This window comes from Dama dama, chromosome 5, assembly GCF_033118175.1.
Source record: "Dama dama isolate Ldn47 chromosome 5, ASM3311817v1, whole genome shotgun sequence".
NCBI classification, from domain to species: domain Eukaryota; kingdom Metazoa; phylum Chordata; class Mammalia; order Artiodactyla; family Cervidae; genus Dama; species Dama dama.
The window spans coordinates 9,131,973-9,155,159 of NC_083685.1; the positions used below are offsets into that span (position 1 = coordinate 9,131,973).

General features: G+C 48.8%; 1 protein-coding gene across 1 annotated transcript in view; it reads left to right on the forward strand.

The window, feature by feature from the left end:
* Positions 1–9,218: 9,218 nt before the first annotated feature.
* The window catches only part of ACACB (acetyl-CoA carboxylase beta), a 95,888-nt gene continuing 81,919 nt past the window's right edge, over positions 9,219–23,187 (forward strand). The window contains exon 1 of the mRNA XM_061141702.1: positions 9,219–9,830. Coding sequence (XP_060997685.1) covers positions 9,259–9,830 — 572 coding nt within the window. The 5' untranslated portion in view covers positions 9,219–9,258. The remainder of the gene's footprint in view (positions 9,831–23,187) is intronic.

Sequence of the window (23,187 nt, forward strand, 5' to 3'; positions counted from 1 at the left end):
ATGTGACAGGCACCAGGGACGTGCCCCTTTCAAGGTCAACAGTCCCAGAGGACCCTGGGTCTTCTGGTGTCTGAGCCTTTTCCTGACTGCAGGAAGAACTGAAATGCATAGGCTTTTCTCAAATGTGTTTTCCAGTTGCAAGCTGGGTTCTTAACATCAGTGGCCCCTGAGGCCACACACCTGCTCAATTCTAGGACCAACAGGGTGTTGGTATTTCAGACTTGCTCTATCAGTGTTTGCTGAGATTCTCCAGAGGCTTAGGTGTTCTGACAGCTGACAAGCTTCAGAACTGCTGACCCTCCCCATGTCTCTTCCAAGCTTCTGATTCCATCCATCGAAGAAGGTGGCCAGTTCATCAATTGAATCAATAGTCTGCTCACCTCTCCCTCTTAGGAGTCTAGGCTTTGGAGTCAGGCAGAACAGGGCTGGGTTCTATGCACCTCCAAAGCTGTGTGACTTTGGGAAACTCACTCTCCCTCTCTGGGCATTGTATTCTCATGCAGATCTGTGAAATGGGATAAGACACTTTCCTTGTAGGACTGTATGAGGAGTAAGCGAGATTCTGAATGCAGGATGCTCACTATAACGGGAGGGTTGAGAAGTGAGGTTGGTCAGCTGTGTGTGACCCTTTGCGATCCCGACTGTAGCCCACCAGGCTCCTCCATCCATGGAATTTTCCAGGCAAGAGTACTGAAGCAGGCTGCCATTTCCTTCTCCAGGGGATCTTCCCGACCCAGGGATCGAACCCAGGTCTCCTGCATTGCAGGCAGCCGCTTTACCCTCTGAGCCACCAGGGAAGCCCCATAATGGGAGGGGTAGCTGTTGTTATTTATTGGCTGTTCTGGGACCAGAACAGAAATCTCTTGTTCTGTTCTGGGAACAGAGAGCAGAATCTGTTCCCAGAGGTGGAGGCTGCAGTCCTCTCGCTGCTCCTCCGGGAGTAAGGAGGCGTCGACAGAGTACCGCGCCCTCAGCCACAGCCGCAGGGAAAGGTGAGGTTTGGGGATTACACAGCTGGTGTGATTTCTCAAGTCTCCCCATTTGTGGGGAGCTATAGCTAAATATCTTCTTCAGATGCAAACATGCTAAAGAAAACAAATGATTATCCCTTCACAATAGTACTGTTCTGCTAGTCACTGCTCCCAGTTTAGTAACTTTGGCCGAGTCCCCATCTTCAGCCAGTAGAGTTAGAAACTTGCCATCCCGCAGGTGTTGAGGGCAAATTCTCTTTGAGATTTCCCGCCCCCTTGGCAGCCTGGTGAACTCCTATTCTGCCTTCAGAGGCCCAGAGCAGATGTTGCCTCTTTAATTTTTCTCCTGTCCATCTCCACACCTGGAAGGCATTCTTTCTGAACTGCCTTCCAGGGACTTCCCTGGTGGTCCAATGGTTGAGTCTGCCTTCCAGTGCAGAGAGCATGGGTTCCATCCCTGATTAGGGAACTAAGATACCACATGCCACAAAGTGCAGCCGAAAAAAAAAAAAAAGAAAGAAAGAAAATGAACTGCCTTCCAGATGTGACTTTTCCTGATTCTGGGATTCTAGTGGCTAAATCTTGATTTTAAAAGGTTATTTTTCCCTTTGGGTAGAACTCTCCCATCTCTCCCAAAACCCTTCCCAGGAGAAGGACCCCCAAGGCTAAAGAAGTCATTTTTTTATTTATTTCTTGTTGCATTTTAGTTTCTTAAAGTTGCATTTAGTTTCTTTAGCAGAGATTTAAAAACAAACCCACAGCTCTAAGAACCCAAGCAGTGCCCCTAACAGTCACTTCTCAGGTCTGGGGATTTAGGGCCTTTCCTGGGGCTTATGGAGGGAAATGCACAGAGAGCAGGAGGGCATGAAGATAAGGAGCATGGGCTTCAAAGCGTGGCCACCTGGGTCCTAGCGGTGTGAACCTGGGAAGTGGTGGAGCCCACAGAAGGTGAGGAAGAAGTGGTACCTTTGTAGAGGGCTTCAGGGAGGCCCCTCTTGATGAGATCATGTGTGTGAAGGTCTCAGCACAATGGCTGCATGCTCAGAAAATGCTGCTGGCAGGAGGACACGCCCCTCTGTCCCATACCATTGTCTCTGGGACTTCCCTGCCCATCCAGTAGTCAAGATTCTGTGCTGCCCATGCAGGGGGCGTGAGTTTGATCCCTGATCAGGGAACTAAGATCCCACAGCCACAAAAAAAAAAAAAAAAAAATTAAAAAACCCCATCTCTCTAAATAACATAAAAAGTCATAAACATACACATGTACACACACACAGAGTTCTCAGGACCATCTCTGCTGGATCAGGGAACAGACAGAATTTAATTAACAGAAGTGAATTCAGCCTGAATTAACATCTGCTGCAGCCCCACAGATGGCCTCCTCATTGGAAGAAACCTCCCGCCCCACAGGCCTGCAAAGCTGAAGGGGGTCCAGAGATGGTCTCACTGTGAGGGTCTTCCTGTCCCAGCTGGGCACCTGAGCAGCGTCAGACTGGGGCCGCCACCCACATAGAAACACCCAGTCTGTTTCTGTCCGTTGGTGGAGGAGAATCCCTGCTCGCTGTCACAAGCCACGTTCTTTCCATTTTGGTTCAGCAAGAAGGGAAGGGTGGTGCTTGACAGGGCTGACAGGTCTCAGTTGATCCTACCAATAATCCTATGATGTGGGTGAGGCTGGGGATTTCCCTTCCTTTCCTTGATGGGGCAACAGATTCAGAGAGGGGACAGGATTCATCAGAGACAACCCTCTGTGGGTGGCAGAGTGTCACCGGGCGGTGGCCCATCCTGCCTGAGGCTCTCCTCTCGGATGAACTGTGCTCGGCGCCCTGCCTGAGTGATCGCTCCGGACTCTCGACACTTCCATCTGGGAGCCCTGCCCTTACACTGTTTTGCCGATGAGCACGCTGAAGCTCCTTTGCCCAGAGCTCACCCCGCGTGAGGTGAGAACCCACATCAGTGTCCAGGGCACCCACCAAGGAACCCGAGGACAGTGGGTCTTTACAGTGACTATTGTCCCACACTGGCCTGGAGCGGGGGATCTTGGTGCCAGTGTCGTTAATTTCACATGTGACCTCTGGCCTCTGCTCACCTACCAAGCAAGAACACTGGACCTGCCAAGTGTCCTCCTCTCAGGCTGGCAGGTGGGAACCTGAGTGGCTTATGGGGAAACGCAGGATGATCTGTGACACCCCAAACCTAAGGGCCAGAGTGCAGGTTGAATTATCTACTGGCAGGTTTGACCACCTTGGCGGCCTGGCATAGCTTCCTCTATCACTGTAATTAATGATCTCTGAATTTGCAAAAGGATGTTGCACCATTGCCTGCTAGCCTGAGGGGCCTTGGACTTCATCCTGATGCTTTTGCTTCTGTTTCCATCAAGCTCACCTTGGCCAAACCCAGGTTGTGCTGGGACGGATGCCCCCCTCCTACCAGGTGTCTGACAGATGAACACATGGAAGCAAGAAGCTGGCATGATTATTGGAGTGTTTTCTGTTTAATTTTGGCTGCACTGGGTCTTCCTTGTGGCTCTCGGGCTTTCTCTAGTTGCAGTGTGCAAGCTTAGTTGCCCCTTGGTATATGCGATCTAAGTTCCCTGACCAGGGAGGGAACCTGTGTCCCCTGCATTGGTAGGTGGATTCTTAACCACTGGACCACCAGGGAAGTCCCTACAGGAGTATTTAAAACTCTAAAGACTTGGAGTTGGGCGAAAGGGTGGGCGATTGCATGAGCAGTGAAGCAGGCTCTAAATCTAGGGTGGTGGCAAGCTGGAGGGAGGCGGCCCTGTGGGCTGTAGAGACCCCCGAGAGCACAGACAGCTTCTTAAGTACTCGAGTTTGAACCTGCAGGAGGGAGAAGGGCCAGGACCTTGGCAAATGGCTTATATTTACAGATGGCAGATAAGGGCACCTGACTTGGGAGAAAGCTCACTCGTGTCCAGCATGGGCTGGTTCAAACTCCTCCCTGCCCCTGGCCTGATGCATGACACCAGGCTCCTGCTGAAATGGGACACTCCAAGGCCCGCTAGCCTTAGTCACCCCATGGGTGCCTGTTGGACCGCATGAGAATGGAGCTGGCGGCCTGGCAACGGGGGTAAGTGGCAGTGAGTGCTCGGGAGTTCATCTCGGCGGGAGGGGAATGCATGGCTGGTTTAACACTGACTTGCTGCCCTTCTCTGTCCCTCGAAGGCCCAGCCAGGTATGGTTGGGCGTGCTGCGGCAGGGGAGGCGGGGGAGAGCTGGAAAACAAACCCCAGACCCGTCTCCCTCTCCAGCCCCGTCTGGGTGCCAGCACGCACCTGTTGGAAGTGAGCGGTTTCCTGCCCGCCTTACGGTCAAGGCCACAATCGTCCTGGCACCAAGCAGCTGTTGCTTGTGTTCAGTTTGCAAGAAACAAAAATAGCTTCGGCCCTCGCTGGGTTTTCGGGTCAGCTGGGTTGCTTCAGTGAAGGGCAGCAGCTCAGCGTGGCCTGTCTGCCAGGGTTCACGGGAAGGACATTGCTGGCCTTGCCTGTCCGTGGGTCTGAGCCACATGCACGGTGCTCCTTCTAGACGGCTGTGCACACCTGGGTCCACCCTCCAGGTTCACGGCTGGGGATCTGACTTTAGGATCGTATCCAGGTGTTCAGAGGAACACCCTCCACTTTATGGGGTTTACTTTATATCCAGTTTTGATGGTGGTGCAGTGGGAAAGGTACCGGCGTGGGGCCTGGGTATAAGCAGAGTCAAGGAACTGAACTCTGAGCCACAGTTTACTGGCTTGTAAGATGGGACTGAAATAGAGACCGTAGCAGTTGTACGGGACACCAGGTTGTCCTGAGGATTGGAAACTTGAAGGCACTGTACATGCTTGATGGCTCCTTGATGCCTCTGATAGCATTTGCACAAATGCTATTTAGGTTATTCAAAGAGCAACGGTGAGGCCTGTAAATGGGGCAAGAATTGGTATCCCCATTTTACAGATGAGAAAACTGAGGCTCAGAGGAGATTTCTCAGAGAGTTCTGCATGTGTCTCTATGTACTTGTGAAAAGTGCTCATATGGTGGCCTGTGGGCCACCCCCTTCCCCCCAGTCATCACACTGGCAAGAGTAGGGAACACGGGGATTTCCCGGTTGGTCCAGGGGCTAAGACTCTGTACTCCTAATGCAGGGGGTCGGGGTTCGATCCCTGGTCAGGGAACTAGATCCCACATGCTGGAACTAAAAGTTCACATGCTGCATCTAAAGATTCCACATGCCACAACGGAAAGGTCCCTTGTGCCGCAACTAAGACCCAGTGCAGCCAAATTTAAAAAACAAACAAACAAAAGAATATAGGGAAAGACTCTGAGGTTTTTTTGTGCAGGTAGCCTCTGCAAGGTAGGTTTGGGATGTTAGGTCCACTGGCCCCTATCAAAATAACAGCAGATCTTAAAGTGAGAAAGGAGGCCAAAGTGGGGAGAATTGCTGATCCCTTCCATTCATTACAGTGCCCAGTTTAGAGCCTGGCAGCTTTACCCACCACTCCTCAATTGCTTACCGTGCATGTTTCTCACCATCTTGCCCGCCTGCCCATCCACTTGACTCCACTCCACGCACCACCTCTCCGTCCTTCTACCTGCAGCCCCCACCCGCCATCCATTCACCCAACCAGGAAGTTATCAGGGTGCTCGTGTCATGTAAAACCAGAGAGTGACTGGTTTGCCAGTGGGAATCAATGTGAGGACTGCACCCTCAGGGTTCCGAAACCTCGGACCATTACAGCATATTTTTGCTCTTTTATTTTCTCAGCAATAACGCAAGTGTTTTTCTATTTAGAGTAGTGGGCAGCTCAGCATTTCCATGTAATACACTTAAAATTTTTTATTTCTCAGAATCTCCAACGTGTACATTTATTTTTTAAAAATATTTATGTATTCGGCTGTGCCGGGTCTTTGTAGTTGCGGCACATGCACTTTTAGTTGTGGCAGTTGTTCCCTGACCAGGGATCGAACCCCGGCCCCCTGCATGGGGAGCATGGAGTCTTAACCACTGGACCCCCCAGGGAAGTCCCAACAGTGTGTACATTTAAAGTGTACCTAAAATCAGCCGCGTTTGTACAAAGTCTTCTGCTTGGCACTCTTCTTCAGAACTGCCATGGAGACACCAGCTGGTGTTCCTGAATGCAGCTTCAGAAATGACATCCGAAAATCAAAATTGCAGCCTGCTTCAAGCCATCTCTCCCAAACCCATATGGTGAAGAGACTCTTGCCTTTTCCTTCTCCAGGGGATCTTCCCCAAAGTGAAGTGAAGTGAAGTGAAGTGAAGTAAGTTGCTCAGGCGTGTCTGACTCCTTGTGGCTCCATAGACTATACAGTCCATGGAATTCTCTAGGCCAGAATACTGGAGTGGGTAGCCTTTCCCTTGTCCAGGGGATCTTCCCAAGCCAGGGATCAAACTCAGGTCTCCCACATGGCAGGCATATTCTTTATCACCTGAGCCACCAGGGAAGCCTGAATGGTCTTAATACCTGTGTCAAATATCAACTGGTCATAGATATATGGGCTTACTTTTGGACCCTCAATTCTATTCCATTTGTCTACATGTCTCTTTATTCTCATACCACATTACAGTTTTGTAGTAGGTTTCAAAATTGACAAGTGTGAGTCCTCCAACTTTGTTTTGCTTTTTTAAGATTGTTTTGGCTCTTTGGGGCCCCTTGCCGTTCCATGTGAATCTGCAGATTGCTTTGAGTAGTGTGATCATCTTAACAAAAGTAAGTCTTCCAACCCATGAGCATGGGGTGTCTTGCCATTTATTTAGGTCTTCTTTAATTTCTTTCAGCAATGTCTCTAGTTTTCAGTCTATAGGTCTTTCACCATTGTGATTAAATTTATTCCTAGGTATTTTAATTCTTTGGGATGTGATTTTGTAAATGGAGTTATTTTCTTAATTCCCTTTTCAGATTGTTAATTGTTGGTGTATAGAAACAAAACTGATTTTTGTCTATTGATCTTATATCCAACAATCACTTAATTTACTACCTTTATTAGCATTTCTTGGCAGTTCTTCAGGATTTTCTGTATATAGGCTCATGTCATCTGTGGACAGAGGTGATTTTATGTCTTCCTTTTCAATTTGGATGCCTTTTATTTTTTTGTCCTGTTCAGTTGCTCTGGCTAGAACGTTCAGTAGGATGTTGAACAGCAGTGGTGAAAGTGAGCATCCTTGTCTTGTTCCAGATCTTAGGCGAAAGCTTACCATTGTTCAACATTGAATATATATTTGCTGTACTTTTTTTCATCAGTGTGCCTTACTCTGTTGAAGTTCTTTTCTATTCCTGCTTTTCTGAATGTTGTCATCATTAGAAGGTATTGGATCTTTTTTTTTTGGCCATGCCATTTGGCTTCCGGGATCTTAGTTCCCCCAACCAGGGACTGAACCTGGGCCCTTGGCAGTGAAAGCTGGAAGTTCTAACCACCGGGAATTCCCAACGGTGTTGGATTTTTCTGTGTTCATTGAGATGATCATTTTTTTCCCCTTTATTCTATTAAAGTGGTTTGTTACATTGATTAACATTGAACAACCCATAACTGACTTTTCTTTAAAAGGAAACTTGAGCACATGAAAAGAAAAACATCTTCTGACCCTGTGTGTTGCCTAGAAAATAACCCAAACCACATTTCAGCAAGTCCTGATGATTCTAGAAGCCAACAATCCCTTTCATCTATAAATTGGAATATAATAAATTCTTTCAAAAAAAATATTGATTTATTCGTTTTTGGCCATGCTGGGTCTTCGTTGCTGCTCGAGGGCTTTCTCTAGTTGCCCGACCAGGGGGCTATTCTCTAATTGCAGTGCTCCGGGCTTCTCATTGCAGTGGCTTCCCTTGTTGTGGAACATGGGTTCTAGGCACATGGACTTCAGTAGTTGTGTGCAAGGGCTCCATTGCTCCTCGGCATGTGGGATCTTCGCGGATTGGGGACGTAATCTGTGTCTCCTGCATCAGGTGGATTCTTTACCACTGAGCCACCAGGGAAGCCCCTGAAGTCTTTTTTTCCTTTTTAAGTGCTTATCTATTTGGTTTGTTAGATCTTAGTTCCAACACGTGGGTTTTTACCTAGTTGTGGCTTGTGGGCTTGGTAGTTGTGATGTGCATGCTTAGTCGCCCACATGCTTAGAGGTGTTGGGATTTTAGTGTCTCAACCAGGGACTGAACCTGTGTCCCCTACACTGGAAGGCACATTCTTAAGTACTGGACCACCAAGGAAGTCCCCCCTTTTTTTTTTAAAGAAGAAAAGCTTTATTGAGTTATAATTCATATACCATATGACTCACTCACATAAAGCGCACAATTCTGCAGTTTTTAGTCTATTCACAGAGTTGTGAAACCATCACCACAATCAGTTTTGGAACATTTTCATCACTCCAATCAGAAACCCTGTACCCATTAACCTTCATCCCCACCCCATTAGCCCCAGGCAACTGCTAATCTTTCCATATCTATCCATTCTGCCTAATTCAAGTGTATTGTCTACGTAATATGGAATCATACACTATGTGGTCTGTCGGAACTGGTTTTTTCACTTAGCATAAAGTTCATTCCTTTTAGTGGCTGAACAATATTCCATTGTATGGACAGACCACATCTTGTCTGTGCTTTTATCAGTGGGCACTTGGGATGTTTCAGCTTTGGGGATATTATAAATAATGGTGCTATGAGTGAAAAGTGAAAGTGTTACTCGCTCAGCTGTGTTGACTCTTTGTGACACCACAGATTTTAGCCTGCCAGGCTCCTCTGTCCATGGGATTCTCCAGGCAAGCATACTGGAGTGGGTTGCCATTCCCTTTTCCAGGGGATCTTCCTGACTCAGGGATCGAACCCAGGTCTCTTGCATTGCAGGCAGATTCTTTACCACTTGCACCACTAGAGAAGCCCAGTGACGCCCCAAAAGTCTTTTAATGTACCTAATCTCATTGAGTTCTCTCTCACATGCATGTTCATGCTTTATGGTAAGCATAAACTTCTCTAAATTAGAAGTTAAGAAACATGCCGCAGACCCCAGAGCTCATGATGGGCAGAGCTGGGGGAGGGGAGCCCCTTCTCTGCTCCCTGTCTAGTGCTTCTGCTTTCTAGCTCTCTCTGCTGAATATACAGCACCCCAACTGGCTTTCGCCACCAGCTCCTTTAAGAAGCCAGGTAACGCGATTACATAGATCCTAAAATGGCTCTCTTGTTCTCCTTACAGATTTTCTGAGTGATTCTGCTTCTTTTTCTATCTTGTCTGATTTTCTCCTGCCTGACCCTTTCCCGATTAAAAAGCTGGGGGAAAATGTCAGACTCCAAGCAAGTCACCAAGAGTAAACGGAAAGTGAGCTTCACTCCCAGTCAGGAGCCGATTCCAGCCTCAGTCAGCTCCCAGGAGCCACCACAGGAAGACTGCAACAGCAACCCTCTGCCAGAGACCCCTAGCCAGGCTGAGCCGGCCTCCCACAAAGGACCCCAAGACACCTGCCAGCAGAGAACCTCCCAATCACCCCCACTGCAGAATCCCCAAGGAAACCCCCTCTCATCTGAATACACCTCCCCAGCATGCCAAGCCAACGGGTCAGGGACCGAAGGCCTGGAGACCCCAAATACCAATGACCTGTCCACGCCAGCCAGGCCCCATGGCCAGCGAGCCAGAACCCTCTCCAGAGAAGACAGGAAGCAGGCACACATCAAGAGACAGCTGATGACCAACTTCATTCTGGGATCCTTCGACGACAACTCCTCTGACGAGGACACCGCTGCTGGCTTGTTCCGACAATCTTCTCGGAAGGGCAGCCGGGCCAGCCTGGGGACCCTGTGCCTGGAGACTGCTCAGGCCGCAGGCGAGACTGAGACCTCCACATCCGTCATAAGGTAACGCACACTTTGTCCTTGTAACCAGGAGGTGCAGTGTTGGGGTGGGGTCTACACCCTTCCCTGCTCAGCCAAGCAACCGGCTATGCCAGTGCTTTGAGGGTGGCTATGTGGCAAGCAGGAGACATGAGCCTCTCCCCGCCTTCCTTCCCTCCTCTCAAAATCATTTGTTGAGTATATCCTGTGAGTACAGGGCTCCAGGCCAGGACACTGGCTTTCCAGAAGACTGTGGTCTAGTTGGGGCAGATGACCTTGTATGTAACAACTAGTTATAATCTGTCACGCGAGTGTATGCTCCTCGGTTCTTTATCTCGTCACAACAAAAATTTGGAGTGATGGACATTGAAGCCCCCTCGGAGGGTCGCAGCTCTTGGAGGACAGACGGTGTTATAGCTCTTAAATAAATCAGTGTTACAGCTCTATTTATTTACATAATAGTAGGAAAATCCATCTTCGAGGCATGAGGGCACGTCGATCCAAAGACGCGAAGAGAAGATCGCCCTATCATCGCTCGGGAGAGAGAGAGAGAGAGAGAGAGGGCTTTGGCTCCTCCTTTTACATGTTTCTCTGTCCCTGGGCCTGTCTTATGTAAATTGGGCCAGCCAGGAGTGTTGTTTGTTTTAACTGAGGTCCTCACTCAGGTCCTCAGACCTTCCTTTGTTCTATTTTCGCGGGCTTTCCCTTCTAGGTCTTTTAGCCACCGCCATTTTGGACTCTTTCCCCCCTATTCTAACTACCTAACAAATCTAAGCAGAAAGCAGGTCAGGTTGTCAAGAGCCAAAGCAATGATGGACACCCCAAGGGAGGGACTGTGTCCCTGGCTCCTGATGAATATTCATTTATTTGTTGATTCATCCAATAAATAGTTAACAACTGTAAAACATGTCTTTCTCCAGTGATAAAAGCAGAAACTCAAGGGGATTTCCTGACAGTGCAGTGGTTAGGACTTGGTGCTCTCACTGCCCTGGGCGTGGGTTCAATTCCTGGTCAGGGAACTAAGATCTGACATCCAAAAAAAAAAAAAAAAAAGAAAAAGCAGAAATTCAAATACTATAACCCTATCCATCAAGCTGATTGGTGGAAACAAACACCTACAGGTCCATCCCAGGTGGGACTGTCCCAGGGGTGCAGTCAGTGGCTTCTTTTTTTTTTTCCCCAGTTATTTTTGTTTGTTTGCTTTTTATAGTGAAGTAGTGAAACTACTGTTGATTTATTTGGCTACGTCGGGTTTTCATTGTGGCATGCAGAATCTTTTGATGCTGCACAGACACTCTAGCTGGGGCTCATGAGCTTAGCTATTCAGAGGCATGTAGATCTTAGTTACCTGACCAGGGATCGAACCCACATCCCCTACATTGCAAGGTGGTTTCCCAACCACTGGACCACCAGAGAAGTCCCACTGGCTTTGTTTTTGTTGTCACCACCTCCCCTCTGAAATTATGAATGGAATACAATAGTTGCAGGTAGAAAACAGGGGAAATGCGGTGAGCAGAGAGTAGGAAAGAGCCTCCACCAACCATGACTCCAACAGCCTGAGAGAACCTCTGCTGTGTTCTAATATTGTTGTAGCCATGCGTTCCGGGAAACAAACTCACTCAGAAGGGCAATACCGATAGTGGAGTGCAGGTTATTACACCAGTGGGCCCAGGGCAGAGTCTCCTCTTAGCCAAGCACCCCAACCAGTTTTTGTGAAAACCTTATATACCCTAAGTGTACTTGCTCAAACCCACCTCCCCAAATTCCCTGACAATCAAAGTTAACCCGTGATGCATATGCCTTAAGCCTAGTTAACAGTGGACAATTATCAATAGGCCTGTGGTCATACCCCAATAAGCAATAATAGAATGTATGATTCTATTCGGTTACACAGATAATTAGGGTATTCTTTTAGCCACGGAGAGCCCTGGGGCTCTTCCATCTAGGGGGGCCTCGTTTTCCAGTTGGTCTGTCGTTTCCATAGACACTGGGCATAGAGCTCAAAGTCCACAGTCCGGCCCAAGACGGAGTCCTGCTTTCAAGATGGAGCCTGTTCTCTTCCCTCCTTCATTCCCCACTCTTGATGCCCTTAACTCATAGAATGAGCATCATTCATAGGGATATATTGCAGTCTGGCTCTCCGACCGCCAATTTGGGAGAATGACACCAACCTTTGGGTTACAAAGTTCGTAATACATTGTAAAATGCAGGGTCCACAGAGCAGAACTATCAAGGCAACTATAACAATGGTAAATAGAGTTTTCCACCAATCACCCTTCACCCAAGATAGTACCAAAGTCCAGAAAGGAATGTTTTCAATTGACATTGGTTTTACCTGTTTTTTTTTTTTTGTTTGTTTGTTTGTTTTTGTCATATCATCTAAAGCAGCTGATACATTGCCAGATAAATCAGGAATATATACACAACATTCAACCTTAATTATAGCACAGGTCCCTCCTTGAACAGCTGTGAGAATGTCCAAAACCATTCTATTTTGAATTACTGCTTTTGTTACTTCTGTGAAACTGGTGTTTACATAATATGTAACCCCATGACCTGAGTCTATTGACTCAGATAGGTAGGTCTGGCTTACACCAAGAGAGCAGGGGGAGATTATGATCGACAAGAGAAAGGAAAGTCTCTTTTGGTCGTCCCAGGAAAGAGCAGAGTGATTTAAAATCTTCTTGGTGGAGCGGTAACACCCACCAGGGAAGTCCATCCATCTCAGACAGAGGCATAGCCCCACATACCCAACAGTTGGAGGTGTTATGAAGTCCGCATAGGAATGTGCACATTGATGAGGCCAAGCAGCAGGAGTTGATCATGCGGCTTCATCCTGAAGGGGCTCGTCCGGGATCTTCTTTTCCTTCTTCTTAAGGATGATCTTAGTCAGTGGGGTCCCTCTGTGCAGTCCACTCAGCGTTTTTGGGGTCTGAATGGTTTCCTCTCTTCACCCTCGTATGATGGGTCCAAGGGGCAATACCTGCAACTTTAACTGCAGTAGGGGTAGTTAGAATAACAGTATACAGGCCCTTCCACTGAGCGGCTAGTAAATCATGTTTCCAATCTTTGACCCATACTTGGTCACTAGGCGTAAACTCATGAATCTGTTCCCCAAGGGGGAACGGCCCCCTTACTTGTACAAACTTAGTTACCTGATTTATTACCTTACGCAGTTCCATCTGCTGCGAAATCCTATCCCCCTTTCAGTTCAGTTCAGTCGCTCAGTCGTGTCCGACTCTTTGCGACCCCATGAACCGCAGCACGCCAGGCCTCCCTGTCCATCACCAACTCCCGGAGTCCACCCAAACCCATGTCCATCGAGTCGATGATGCCACCCAACCATCTTATCCTCTGTCGTCCCCTTCTCCTCCTGCCCCCCAATCCCTCCCAGCATCAGGGTCTTTTCCAATGAGTCAGCTCTTTGCATGAGGTGGCCAAAGTATTGGAGTTTCAGCTTAAGCATCAGTCCTTCCAATGAACACCCAGGACTGATCTTTAGGATGGACTGGTTGGAGCTCCTTGCAGTCCAAGGGACTCTCAAGAGTCTTCTCCAACACCACAGTTCAAAAGCATCAATTCTTCGATGCTCAGCTTTCTTTATAGTCCAACTCTCACATCCATACATGACTACTGGAAAAACCATAGCCTTGACTAGACGGACCTTTGTTGGCAAAGTAATGTCTCTGCTTTTTAATATGCTGTCTAGGTTGGTTATAACTTTCCTTCCAAGGAGTAAGCATCTTTTAATTTCATTGCTGCAATCACCATCTGCAGTGATTTTACGTGAGGCAAATTTGTTGACACCTGTTTTATTATGGGAGGGGGCCTCCCATACACAATTTCATCCAGAGAATAGTCATGGGACCATGGGGTCATCCTGAGTCTGAGCAGAGCCATCGGAAGCAAGTCCACTCAGAAGCAGTCAGTCTCTCTGATCCACTTGGAGAGTGTCTCTTTTAAGTGTCCAGTTGGTTCGTTCCACCATCCCAGAACTCTGGGGCCTATATGCAGTATGCAGTTTCCATTTTATGTTTGAAGTTTTGCTTACTTGTTGTACTAAATCAGGTACGAAAGCCGGGCCATTGTCTGATCCAATGCTGGTAGGAAACCCAAATCTGGGACCTATTTCCCTAAGCAGGCACTGGGCTACTTCTGATGCTCTTTCAGTCCGGGTAGGAAAAACTTCTACCCATCCCGAGAACGTACATACCACAACCAGCAGGTAACAGTAGTGTCGGTGAGGTTTCACTTCAGTGAAGTCCACTTCCAGGTGTTCAAAGGGCAGCGTGCCTTTCAGCTGAATCCCCAGAGGTTTTTGTCCATGCTGAGAGCCTGTGCGCAGGCAGTGCAGTTCTGAGATTCTGTCCTGCATAGGGAAGAGAGGCGGGGAACCAAGAAATATTTTCTAATTAGCTCTTCCAGTTTATCATGGCCTAGGTGGGTCACTTGGTGTGTTTGGCTTACCAGAGTGGGTGCCAGCCCCTCCGGTACCAATAATTTGCCACTTGGCAATCCCCACAATCCCTTTTCAGTCTTGATAGCCCCTTCTGCTTTGGCTAGTTGGTTTTGGGGTTCAGTGTATTTTGGGGAGTCTAGCGTTAGCTCAGGCAGCTCCGCCAATACGAGAGCTTTAATAGGGGCCTCACTTGTTACCCTCAAGCCCTCGGCTGCTTGTTTAGCGGTCTTATCTGCCAGTCTGTTTCCCTGAGCCCAGGGGGTATCCTCTTTTTGATGTCCTCGGCGGTATATGACTACAACCCTTTCTGGTTTCCAGACAGCATCTAATAGGGTCAGAATTTCTTCCTTATTTTTGATATTCTTTTCCATTAGCTGTCAGAAGGCCTCTCTCCTTATACATGTGTCCATGTAGTGTGGCAAAAGCATACCTGGAGTCAGTGTAAATGTATGTCTTCTTGCCTTTTGACAGCTGGAGGGCCCGGATGAGAGCATATAGTTTGACCGTTGAGCAGACCAGTGTGATGGCAGAGAGCTAGCCTCAGCGATGGCTTCTTCCATGACTCTGCATATCCCGACAGTCATTGTCCTCATTTCACCAGGCTGGTGCCGTTGGTGTACAGGGCCAAATCTGGGTCCAGGACTGGCTGGTCTCTCAAGTCAGGTCTGCTGGCATATCTCCTTGCAATCATGTGAGGGCCCACCTTCTCCCACAGGAAGGAGAGTGGCTGGATTCAAGGCCTGACAAGGCTCAATAGTAACATGGGGGTTCTCACATAACAGTCCCTGGTATTGCGTAATCCAGGATGTCGACAGCCATTCATGGGGGTCTCCTCACAGGAGGGTGTGTTGACCTCCTGCGGGACTTTTATGATTAAATCTTGGCCCAAAGTCAGCTTGGTTGCGTCCTGGATCAGTAAGGTAACCATAGTAACTGCCTGTAAGCATCCCAGCCACCCAGTGGCAACAGTGTCCAGCTGATTCGAGAGATAAGTCCCTGGTCTGTCCCAGGTCCCCATAGTCTGGGGACAACATCCCATAGCCACCTTGTCCTTTTTAGTCACATAAAGAGTAAACGGCTTAGCAAGGTCCAGGCAGGTGCTGACGTCACTGTACCGGGTTTGAGTTCTACCAAGTGGGACTTGTTTTGCAAGCCTGGGGGGATTGTCTTCTGCCTAGACCTCAGGGAATATGTTGACTTAACTCTCTCTCTCCACTGTTTAGCCTGTCTGGTTTCCCTTCCAGGAGATTGTGCAATCTCCATTCATCTTGAGGGGTTACCTAGAAGAAGAGTAAATAGGGGGTTGAGCCCACTGAAAGAGTGGGTCTTTCTTGGGGGGAAAGGTCACTTGTGCCCCCAATTTAGACAGCAAGTCTCTTCCCAACAAAGGTACTGGCCATTGAGGGATGTATAAAAATTCATGAGTCACTTGGTGTCCCCCCCCATCTGACATTTCTGGGGTAGGCTTGAGACACAAAGGCTGCATTTATCACCATCTGAGACACAGCAGCCTCTGGATCTATTGGCAAATAAAGTCTATAGGCCTCGCACAGTCTTTCGTAGAACTCAGAGGGTGATTGGCTTTCCCTTAAAATCACTTTGGAGGATTTTGCCATACTCATAGGTTTTCGGGCCCCCGCTTGAGGCCTTGTAAAATAGCCGCCCGATGTCTCTCCAGGCGGCCCCTCCCTCCCTCTGTGTTACAGTCCCAATGGGGCCTCTCACCTGGGGTGGCGAGTTCTGCCATCGCTTCGGGTTTGCAGTACCCCCAGGTATTGCATTTCTCTTAGCCATTTTCTGGCCTCAGCGCCGAAGAGAGAGACTAGAAGTTGGATTATGTCATCCCATGTAGGACGGTGGGTTCGAAAAATAGTCTCCATTACCCTAATCTGGTAATAATAGGCTACGGAGGGCTGACGGTGGTGGCCATCTGTCCCCTGAACCAGAGGCTGCTGTAACTCTCTGAGGGGCATTTGTAGCGGGGCCCTTTCCTCTGGCTCCTTGGCGGAGCGCAGCCTCTGTTTGACTCTAGTGTCTCCTTTCCCCTTCCTGTCAGTACTCACCGGGAGTGGAGAGGCGGGTATAGCTTGGGCGGTTCGGCTGGAGCTGAATCCAGGAAATGTTGGACAGAGGCTTTTGCCACCGGGACTGGGGCCTGCCGAGGTGGCGGCTCTACGACCTCCGGGAGAGCTGGCAGAGGAGCAGCAGCTGCTGCAGGAACTTCATCTGGCCCTAGGGCGGCCTCCGGTCCTGGTGGAGCACTGGGCCGGCGGGCGCGTCATCATCCAGTATGGGGGAGGGGCAGGTCATCCTCGTCCAAATCCTGCCAGGTCCCAGAGGGAGAAGGGGGGATGGGCGTGTCTTCACCTGCCAGTCAGCATGGCGGAACCAGAACACCAGGTGGTCCAAGACTGTTTCTCCCTTAAAGTCCGTTCTGCCTTGGTGGGCTTGATCAGGTGCGGATGAAAACACAGATGGGTTAAATATCCCACGTCCCAGGCCGTCTCTGGAAAAGCCAATTCATCCTCACTTATGTATCCCCCTCCTTCTAGCCTGACAATTCCGAGGGGGTCAAGAATTTCACGGCAGGCAGGACACCTCCTGGGGGAGGGCAGAATATGAGCATACAAGGACCAGTTTCCTATCCTAAAAATCCCCTGGTGATTGCTTGGTAATAATTTTCCCCGAGACGGCATGGATACACCTCCTAAATGACCTTCACAAATTTCCTTCCTAAGCCCTAATACGCTTGTCAACCTGTGTACCAAGCAATCGCCGCCTGCCTATTCCAGGCTCCTGTGGGTCCCCGCTCCCTCTAGTCCCTCCCAGGGGGGTGACCAGGCCCCCTTTTCCACCCTGCTGGGTGGGTTCCTCCTTACCAACAGAGGGAGCGCTCAGTTCCCCTGCTGCTGTCCCCTACCTGCTAACGTGAAAGGTCCGGGCGTTGAAAAGCAGAATCCTTCCAGAAGGGTGGGGTGCCTTCCCCCCTCTAGAAGATTCAAGGCACAAGGCCTCGGAGTAGTCCCAAATGGGACTTGTCTCCTCAAAGTGAGGCATTTCCTGGCCAATGCACCAAATGTAGCCACGTGTTCCAGGAAACAAACTCACTCAGAAGGACAATGCAGATAGTTGAGTGCAGTTTATAACACCGGTGGGCCCAAGGTAGAGTCTCCTCTTAGCCAAGGACCCCAACCAGTTTTTGTGAAAACCTTATATACCCTAAGTGCATAAGGGTCCCTGAAACTAGTCTGAACAAAGGAAAAAGAAAGATGCAATCAAAGTTAACTGGTGATTCATATGCCTTAAGCCTAGGTAGTTAACAGTGGACAATTATCAATAGGCTTGCGGTCATACCCCAAGAAGCATAAAAGAATGTATAATTCTATTTGGTTACACAGATAATTAGGGTATTCTTTTAGCGATAGAGAGCCCTGGGGCTCTTCCACCGAGCGTGGTTTTTTAGTTGGTGTGTCGTTTCCATAGATAGTGGGCATATAGCTCAAAGTCCACAGTCCGGCCCACGATGGAGTCCGGCTTTCAAGGTAGAGCCTGTCCTGTTTCCTCCTTAACCTTTAAGCAGATCATGTGTGTACCCTGTCAAAATGAGGGAGACCTCGATGAGGAGACAGGCTCTTCCAAAGGCACCATGTTCCTGGTGAGCTTAACTTTTAACCCTGGGTACTGGAAGTGAGAAAGAAAATATTCCCTAACTGATGACCTTTACGGGAAGGCAGTTTTGAGTTTCTGGAAGGGTTAAAGGAACGGCCAGACTTCAGAGCTGAGTTCCACTCTGGTTCTGCCACCCTCCACTGCATGACCTTGGACGTGGTGCATCACCTATCCTGGCCCCAGTGCCGCATCTGTAAAATTAAACGGGATAATGTTTATAAAGGATGCAGTCTGGTACACAGTAGGTGCTTAGTAAGTAGATTCATCCCTAGTCCCTTTCCCACCAGCACCCACTTCATCCAGCACTCAAATTTACCCAGAACTTCCCTACTTCTACCTACAGTTTATGTAAATTACCCATTGATCCTTCATAAACACAGTACAATGCTGGCAACGGATCCCTATTTTACAGATGAGAAAAGTGAGGCTCTCAGAGGTGAAATAAATACCACTCAGCGTTAAAAAACAATGAAACAGGGACCTCCCTGGTGGTCCAGTGGCTAAGACTCAGAGCTCTCAATGCAGGGGGTCTGGGTTTGATCCCTGGTCAGGGAACTAGATTACGAATGCCGTAACTAAGATCCAATGCAGCAAAATAAAATAAATTAAAAAATAATTAAATAAGGCCATTTGCAGCAACATGGATGGACCTAGAGATGACCATATTAAGTGAAGTAAGTCGGACAGAAAAAAGACAAATATGATATCACTTATATGTGGAATCTAAAAAAAAAAAAAAAGGATACAAATGAACTTACAAAACATAAACGGACTCACAGACATGGAAAGCAAACTTATGGTTACCAAAAGGGATAGCAGGGGAGGGTATAAGTTAGAAGTTGGAGATTAACATATATATATGTCCGCAAAGAGCTGGACACAACTGAAGCAACATAGCACTCATGCACGCTCTATATTTAAAATAGATAAACAACAAGGACATACTGTATAGCACAGAGTTTCTGCTGAAAATATTGTTATAAGACGTTTTAATGATGTTTAATCACAGAACAGTATAAAAGTTATGGGGAGGAGAAAGCGAACCAGTCATTTCACTACATATATAAGAAGCTGAAGCCCAGAGAGGTTCAGGGGTCTCCCCGAGGCCTCCCAGCATAGGCTGGGAAGACCCGAAGCCATTCAAACCCAGACCCTGAGCAGATGCAGATCAGAAAGTGGTCTTTGAACTCCCAGTGTCGACGCTTCCGCTTAGCCTGGGCCCCAGGAAAGGCACCTCCGTCCTCCTTCTAACTTGTTCTTTCCATTAATGGGAAGGGCTGTGCTGTGCCATGCTTAGTCACTTCAGGCGTGTCCAACTCTTTGCAGCCCCATGGACTGTAGCCCACCAGGCTCCTCTGTCCATGGGGATTCTCCAGGCAGGAATACTGGAGTTGCCATGCCCTCCTCCAGGGGATCTTCCCAACCCGGGGATCAAACCCAGGTCTTCCGCATTGCAGGCAGACTCTACCATCTGAGCCACTAGGGAAGCCCAAGGGGAAGAGTTAGGAGACAGTATTACCGACCAGGGTTCTTGGCCTTCCTCAACCAATAGAAGTTCAGGTAAGGCTTTATCGGGGCTTATGTGCTGGCTACCGGGCGGGAGGGAGAGAAAACAAGTAACAGATTCCTTTGTTTGCTCCCCCAAGAGGGGGCGAACTCATTCCCTCATTCCTTATATGGGGTGAGGGTAGAGGTGTGTCCAGGGGTCAGGTTGGAGGGGTGGCTTAAGTGGTCTGCCCACTCCTCTGTGTGGTTGTGTGCAGGGGGCATGCACAATACCCTGATTTTAATCCCGATACTCACTTTTTGCTCCCAGCTCTTCAGAAATAGCAGCTGGGTGTTTTTCTCTTTTTGTATCTGAGGAGCCTGGCAGGCTACAGTCCATGGGGTTGCAAAGAGTAGGACAAAACTGAGCATGCACACAGTTTATTTTTAGATTTTTGGTTTGCTATCAACCTAAGTTACATTTATTATTACTGCAAGGTTTGCTAGGCAGTGTTTTGGGTCCTTTCAACTACTTGGAGAAGCATTCATTCGTTCACTCTAACTGGAATCAGTTTGTCTGGGTCCAAGTCTCCAGCACCTGTATATATTCTATCTCTGCATCCTCTTTTCTTATCTGTATAATGATAGGTAATAAAACCAGTAGGGTCGTTGCCATGATTAAATGAGACAAAGGCACCAAAGAGCACCCTGTAAAAGTCTTAGAAGGAAACTTACTTAGGGTCACAGGGCAGCTGCGTCCTTCCTGTCTTGGAGGTCCTCATTTTAGCTGGGGACCCAGGTGGTTCCAAGTGTGTGCCAGACGATCACGGGGAAGGGGTTGGGGGGGTGGGGGGTGGGGAGGAGAGGTGGGTGGGTAGGGACGAGGCATGGAGCAGACATGTCCCTGGCAGCAGAGATGAAAGAATAAGCAAAAGCCGGAGCTTGGAAGCCAAAAGTTGACTTGACTCCGGGGGCTTTTACCAGGCACCGAGGTGACATTGGACTCACATTTTAAAGAACCCGTATTTTCCACCACTTCTCTACTGTGTGTGTATTCCAGCACGTGAATTGCTTGCGAGTTTTTCTCAGCTGCCAGTGTGTAGGGGATTGCTATCCTGGAATTGTTCTACTCCAGTCGGGGGAGCTGGGGAGCCTCGCCATCTCCGGGCGCCCAAGGTCAGCGGCGGCTGTGCGGCTGGCTGCTGGCTGGGCAGGGGGAGGTGGAGGGGGACCGGACGCGGGGTGGGTGGAGAGGGCGGGGTCCGCTTCCAGTCCCGGGGTGGGAGGCAGGAGGCGGGGCCCGGTCGGGGGCGGGGCCTGGAGGGCGCGTCTGCCCCCTGACACTCGCGTGCCGGACGCTTTTCGGGATGGAGGAAGCCCGGCCCAGAGTTGGGCTCCTGCAGACTGGTGCGCCACTCGGCCCGAGGCTCTCCAGGACAGCGCCTCCGCCTCCCTGTCGCGACCTGGCCGGGCCCCAGGACCGGGGTCTGCTTCACGGGGTTCGGGGGTGCATGCTCTGCGTCCCAAGAGCAACCTGGTGAGCGGCAGGACGGTCAACATGAGCCCTGCCAAGTGCAAGGTCTGTTTCCCTGGCCGCAAAGTAAAGTAAGTAGGTCTTCAAATATAATGACCGTTATCTTCTTTAAGCTTGTGCCAAGTCCCTCCCACCCGACCCCCAACTCCCCGCCCCGAGTAAAGACCGGTTGCACCACCCAGTCTTCCCCGCCCCCACCCAAAGAAACGCCGGCTTCAGTTTGGCAGCTGGGGAGATGGAGCCCTCCTTGAAGACGCTAGCTCGGCTTGGCGTTTGAGGTGGAGGCGGTTTTGGCAGTGATGTTGATTGGAAGAGGCAGCGCAGGAGCGCACAGGTGCCTCTAGTTGACAGGTTGGCGGAGGCCGAGCTTTCCGCCTTGTCCTCCGCTTAGCCTTGATAAAGATGATGGTTGCACACGGCAGGTGTTTTTGAAACCTCGTGATCTTGAAGCCCAGGGGTGAACTCACGTGCCCCTGGGCAGGCATCCCATCTAAGGTTGTTTGCTAAGCAGATGAGCGCTGCCATTTCTGTGCCTGAGTCCTTCTTGGTGCCAACTTGTTTTATCTCATTTCTTTGTCTCATTTTAATTGCATTTTTTTAAAATTACCAAAGTGATGCTAATTAGTTTCGTTGTTAAAAATTCAGAAAATTATAGATAAGCGAAAAAAGGAAGAACAAACTCAACCGTACTTCTGCCCCACATTTGATCTTTATTAACAGTTGCTGTATAGTCTTGCAGCCTTATTGTGTGTGTGCAGATGTATTTTAATTTATGAACTCGAATCAAACTGAACATACTATATCGTAACTCACATTTTCATTTTATATCTCATTCTTTTATAAGTATTCTACCACCAGGCTCAGCACACTGTGGCCCACAGTTTGTTTTTGTGTACCCTGTGAGCAGAGAATAGTTTTTACCTTTCTTTCCTTCTTTATCTATCTATCTATCTATCTACACTGGGTCTTAGTTGAAGCACACGAGATGTTTTAGCTGTAGTATGTAGGATCTAGTTCCATGACCAGAGACCAAACCTGGGCCCCTGCAGTGGGAGCACGGAGTCTTAGCCACTGGACCACCAGGGAAGTCCCAAGAATAGTTTATAACTTTTGAATGGCTGAAACAAATCAAAAGAAGAATACTATTTGGTGAGTTGTGAAAATTACATGGTCAGATTTCAGTGTCTACAAATAAGGTTTTATTGGAACATATATAGCTGTTTTTGTGCTTCAAGGGCAGAGTTTAGTAGTGGAATAGAGACTGTGTAGACTCTAAAACCTAAAGTATTTACTATCCATTCTGGACAGAAAACATTTGCCAACCCTTGTTCTGCAACATGCAGAAGGGGTCCATTGTGTTCCTGTAAATGGATACACTTTAAAATGTATAAATAATCTCCTACAAAGAATGGATATTTGGGCTCCTTCTCCCTTTTTCTTATTATAACCAACACAGCAAAACAACAGCTTCATAGCTAAGTCTCTATCATTTGTTCTTTTCCCAAGGTATATCCATCTGGCCCGTAAATATTCCTTGAATATCTCCCGAGTGTAAGGTCTGCATCTAGAAGCGGGAAGGGACCCAGAAATCTTTGGTAAACCTGAGCTCTGCCTTCTGGGAACTCTTGATCTACTGGGGAAAGCAGGTGTTTTCTCAGTCATTCAAAATCAAGGCCCCCCTGGGGCAATAGTAATTAAGTGCTTCCTTTATGAGGTGCTTTCAGGATGCCAGATTGAACACTCTGTATGTGTGAGCTCGTGCCAGGTCTGCATCACCACCATGGGACACTCAGTGGGTGCTGTCACCCCCATTTTACAGATGAGAAAGCTGAGGCTGTCGGGGCTGGTGAGAGGATAACCAGGATTCACACTCGGGCTGTTGCGCAAAGGGCTCTCCATGGGCAACCGTGTTCTAATGGTTGATGTGCTTGAACAGACTCATCATGTTGGACTAGTCAGAAGACTAAAGGACTCGGCTGGCAACTAGTGACTGTGGCTGGTGAGCATACGCCAGAAGGACCTCAGTGGTTGTTGAGTTTCTCAGCTGTGGGCTTCAGAGAGAGCAAGAGACACTTCCTAGACGAGCGGCCGCTCCTCCAGGCGGGAGGCTGACCCTCCAGTTTTTTGGTCCTTCCGCAGAGCAGACTGTCAGACCCTTCAGAGAGACTTGGAGGGCTCAGAGGGTGTCTGAGCGGAGGGCCCACAAAAGGGCAGGGCTCCCAGATTTGGGTCAC